Source organism: Castanea sativa, chromosome 4 (genome assembly GCF_040712315.1).
Source record: "Castanea sativa cultivar Marrone di Chiusa Pesio chromosome 4, ASM4071231v1".
In the NCBI taxonomy this organism is placed as follows: domain Eukaryota; kingdom Viridiplantae; phylum Streptophyta; class Magnoliopsida; order Fagales; family Fagaceae; genus Castanea; species Castanea sativa.
Window position 1 is genome coordinate 49,254,604 of NC_134016.1, and position 5,055 is coordinate 49,259,658.

The 5,055-nt window shown below is 34.1% G+C and overlaps 1 protein-coding gene across 1 annotated transcript; it reads right to left on the reverse strand.

Moving 5' to 3' along the window:
- Positions 1-245: 245 nt before the first annotated feature.
- On the reverse strand, positions 246-1,295 carry LOC142633070 (uncharacterized). Its single transcript, XM_075807344.1, has one exon. It carries the CDS (start codon positions 1,293-1,295, stop codon positions 246-248), a length of 1,050 nt encoding a protein of 349 aa, XP_075663459.1.
- Positions 1,296-5,055: the final 3,760 nt, after the last annotated feature.

A 5,055-nucleotide genomic window follows, 5' to 3' on the forward strand; every position in this document is an offset into this window, starting at 1 on the left:
GTAGTTGCCATAGATGCTCGACGAGATCCGCTTGAAGTTGAGAATGAATTCCTTTATCTCTAATAGAATTATGACGTTCAATGAACTGCATAAGGTTACAAGTGGGATTATGTGACACTGGTTCGGGTCCATTATCATCGATTTGATCATAATCGTAGTCATTTGCTCCAAGGTAAGTATGTCAGTCATCTTCAACGATCATATTATGCAATATTATACATGCCATCATAATGTCCTTAAGTGTTTCAAGGTGAAAAAAAACGTGCAGGCCCGCGAACAATTGCAAATCGCGCTTGAAGTACTCCAAATGCACGTTCGACATCCTTCCTAGCCACCTCTTGTGCAGAAGCAAAATGTTGTTTTTTATGGTCTTGTGGTGCTGGAATTGTTTTGACAAATGTTGCCCATGATGGATATATATCATTTGCAAGATAGTACCCCATCGAATAGTCATTATCGTTTATCGAGTAATTAACTGGAGGAGCACGTCCTTCAGCAAGCTCAGAAAATACATAAGACAACTCTAGGACATTGATGTCATTGTGAGACCCTGGAAACCCAAAAAATGCATGCCATATCCAAAGGTCATACAACGTCACGATTTCCAGAATTATCGTTGGATCACGTGTATGACCAATATATTGCCCTTTCCACTTACTTGGACAATTCTTCCATTTCCAATACATGTAGTCGATGCTTCCTAGCATTTCTGGAAATCCACAGTGTTGGCCAACTGCTAACAATCTTGCAATGTCATTGTTGTTTGGTGACCTCAAGTACTCTTCAGAAAAGATTGAAACTACCGCTTTAACAAATTTTTTTAAGCTTTTTATTGCAGTGGTTTCTCCAATCCTCAAGCATTCATCCATGAAATTAGCCGACACTCCATAAGCAAGCATTCTGATTGCGGCAGTCATCTTTTGAAGGGAAGACAACCCGAGTGTGTTAGCTGCATTTCTTTTTTGAACAAAGTATGGTTCAGTAGCTTCAACTCTTGAATGGATATGTAGATAAAGAGAACGACTCATTTGAAACCTCCTTCGAAATACATTAGGAGGATACACTGGTGTTTTGGCAAAATAATCATGGAAAAGCCTGTCATGACCTTGCAAAGGATTACGCCAGATAAACCTGCAAGGTTGAACCAAACGACGACGTGATGTTGATGCTCCTTCATTGTTTAATTCTTCTATGGCAATAGCTAGAGTAAGTTCCAATTCATCATCATCAAAAGATGAGTCAAATGGAGGCTCATCATTTGGAAAAATAAAATCAATGTCATAATGGAAATCCATTAAGAGAGAACAAAAACCGAATGGAAGAGATAATTTTGTAGAAGTTGATGGAAATTAGAGAGAAAATGGTCATATTTATAGAGCAAAAATGTGACCTTAAAGTTTGAATTTACCATTGGGTTTAAAGTTAAAAAAGATATGACCTTTAGTTTTGAATTTACCATTGGGTTTAAAGTTAAAAAAATATGACCTTTAGGTTTGAATTTACCATTGGGTTTAAAGTTAAAAAAAATATGACATTTAGGTTTGAATTTACCATTGGGTTTAAAGTTAGGTTTGAATTTCAAAATTATGACTAGTGGATATAATAATAAAAATTATGACCATTGGGTAAAAAAAAAAAAGACCATTGGTCGGAGACATCGATTTGGCAGCATCGGTTTGGTTACCGATTCTAGCAATACGGCTGTCGGAGATATCGATTCGGCAATGGTCGTCGGAGCTACTATTATAACAATCGGCTCACCAGTGATGGTGGTACAATGGTCAGAGACACCAGTCCGGTGGGCGGTCACCAAAGCCACTATTTTGGTAGTTTGGCATCAGTGGCGTTTGTTGAAGCCACTATTTTAACAATCCACCCACTAGTGGGTCACTATTCGGTGGTATGGTGGGCGGCGAGACCAATCCATCGGTGTTTGCCGGAGCCACTATTTTGGCGGTTTGGCCATCGGACCTCCACCACAAGTGGCTCCATTGGCCGGGTCACCGGTGTTGGTAGTTTACTTAAAATATAAGTTTAAATTAAAAAAGTATGACCATTAGGGAAATTAATAAAAAATTGATGAAGAATGAATATTTTATTGAAAAGTCTTGTAAAATAGATAAACTGATGTGGGTGTTTTGTAAAAGTGATGGTGTAAAATAGAAAAAGTAGGTTTTTTGTGTAAAATAGACGGAATTTTTTACACGAGCTGATGTGGTTGCTCTCAATCTAGCCAAGTGAAAAATTAAGCGGTAAAAAAATGATGTTGAACAAGCATGCAGAGTGGACACCTCATACACAAGTGTCATTCAATGAGAAATTAATCAAATTTTCATAGTATTTCGTCCTAACTAGGGAATGAGCCATTTGATGTCCTTCCCAGGTAAGGAGCTATTTGATGGCTGTGTCTGTAGTAACAATGATGCTCTATTGAATTCTCAGTTTTGCACTAAAGGCATGCACGTGAAACTTGTAAAATTTGTTTTTAAGTGTGGATCATTTTAGATTTTCATGTCATACACGGTATAATGCTGTGGTTTATTCTATAGAGATACAAAAGGAATCAAGGTAGTGTTCAACAGTGCAATGAATGTGGACCTCTTACATTTCTGTTTGTTTCCACGATAATAGTCCCATTTGGTAGGGTAGTTTAACAACATATTTTTAATTTTTAAATAAAATTATACGTATTTTCATATACTTTTTCATCCACATGTATTTCAAAAAAATACAAACAACATTACCAAACGACTCCAATGCTTTCAAGAAAATGAGTTATTTTTTTTAAAATATTTTAGATAAAACTATCTTCTTCTTTTTTTTAATATTTGATAGCAATCATAAATCAGTTGAAAAAAATCGCTTAACAAATAAAAGCATGAAGTATTAAAGTTAGATGCTTCTTTGTAACTTAAGAGCCAAGGTATACTTCTCAAAAAAAGAAAAACAAAAACTGAAAAAGAGCCAAGGTATAATAAATGACTTTTTTTTTCTTTTTTTTTTTTGAGGGAAAAGGTCTATAGTCTCCGGAACAGAAAGTCAAAATTTTCTACCCAAAGACAAGAAGAAAGGTAAGATGGAAAATTAGTGGATATGGTCCAATGGAGCCCACACACCGACAATGTGTGCTGGAATTAGAATCACAATCCAACCTTGGTGGGCCGGAAGGCCCAGATTGGGGCTTGAGTGGGTGTGTCCAAAACAACTCCTTAAATAAACGTTAAAGCTCTGCCAAGGAAAGTCCAAATTTTCCATCAAAGTCGCAACCATAGGTCCATAACTCAATCTGTTGAAATTAATTTATGCTAATAGTGCAGCTCAATCTAAAGTTCATGTATAGCAGTCGCAAATTTTTTTTTTTGTCTTTATTTTTTTATTTAGTTTTGTGATTGTCGGCATTTTGTTATTTATATAGTTCATACACATGAAATGTGTTAGCTTGGATTTAAAACTTGACCTCTCAGCTCTGTAGTTAATAAAAAAAATGTGTTTCCTTACTTCACATTTTTTCCATCTTTAAAATATTTCATTAAAAGAAATTTTGATGTTTTCACCTCCCAATTGGAAATTAGGAATAAGACCCAAGCCGAGAAAGTCCTGCAAACAAAAAGAGATGTATGGCATATGGTTGTTCAAAAAAAAGTTAAGAGAAACACTTTTTTTTTTATTTTTAAAAGGAAGTATTCAGATATCTTCGAGTATTCGATTATTCCTTTAAGCATGTGCAATCTTTCTATCCCACACAAAGATTATTACAGGGACGAATTTTTTGGGGATAACCCTAAGATACTGGTAAAAGGTTTCGAATCCATGATTTCATAAATATCTTGAGGGCTTAGGAATTACCAAGCCAACCCCTTGAAGTTTAAGAAAAACACTTATAACACTAGCAGAAGTGACAAAAACATAAATTAAAGAGGTAATCGACTAATATCTCATATTAGATAAATCCCAAATAGACTATGAGTATCAATACTAACTGCATAGTTTTAAGACAAACCTTATTAAAGAGGATCATAAGATTGGAAAATCTAAAATAAAATCTATCACAATTCTTTATAAAAGTTTCTAATTCAAAATACATTCATATGAAATAAAACTTGACACAATTCAAAATAAAAGAAGATGATTCTCTCCACCACAATTAAAACATTATTTAACCAAAAAATGCTAGTTTTTATTCCATCATGTCCAAACAAAACTTGTTTGTAGTTCACTCCTCCTGGAATTGTTGCTGCATGACATCTAACAATAGATCCTGGAAAAAAAGAGGATAACCAAACTGTAAAAATATATTAGAATAACAAAAGTTCAAATAGGCACTTGACAATTCCCGTGACAAAATTTCAAAAGCCTTTTATCAATCTACATTCAATCAAAAATAGAATTTGAAAAAAAAAAAATGACAATACCCGTGATAACTCCCAAAATGAACATATTTACAAATACTTGACTATACTGTGCATGATGTTTCAAAATGTGGTTGTGTATAGGCGGCTAGATAACCACATTAAAGTAGTTTCCCACCTTAGATTCCTCAACTATGCAGAAAGAGTATTCTCAAATTCTCAATCTCTTCATCTCTTGTTATCTTGAAATTACTCTTATCCATCACCTATATAGGAAAGAAATGTTGGGGAATGTTTGAATAGAAACGAAACCAAATGAACTCTAAACAAATTTTTTTGATAGGTAAAAATAGTTTTGTTGAACAAAATTACATTGTGAAAATAGTCAGGAAATAGCCTAAAGAATTACAAATGGAAAACTGTCTACACATGGATCGAGTTTATAAAAGAATGAATAGAGTTATAAACTCTAAAATTAAAACTCCAAACAATAGAATATTTTAATTTTTTATGATGGTCAAAATTGTTCATTAATGGTACACATAAAAAGGGAATATGTAACGACCTAAGGAAAAACACTAGCTACATCTGCGTTATATATCAAAAGGACTAGTTATAATTGGGACTCCTTGTAGTTGTTAATAAAGCCCAATTCAATCAAATTGTGACATCACAATCTCCTCTACTTAAATCTCTAACATCCTCA

Bases quoted from the DNA above. Each gene is read 5' to 3' on its own strand.
- LOC142633070 (XM_075807344.1), bottom strand. From the start codon at position 1,295: ATGGATTTCCATTATGACATTGATTTTATTTTTCCAAATGATGAGCCT.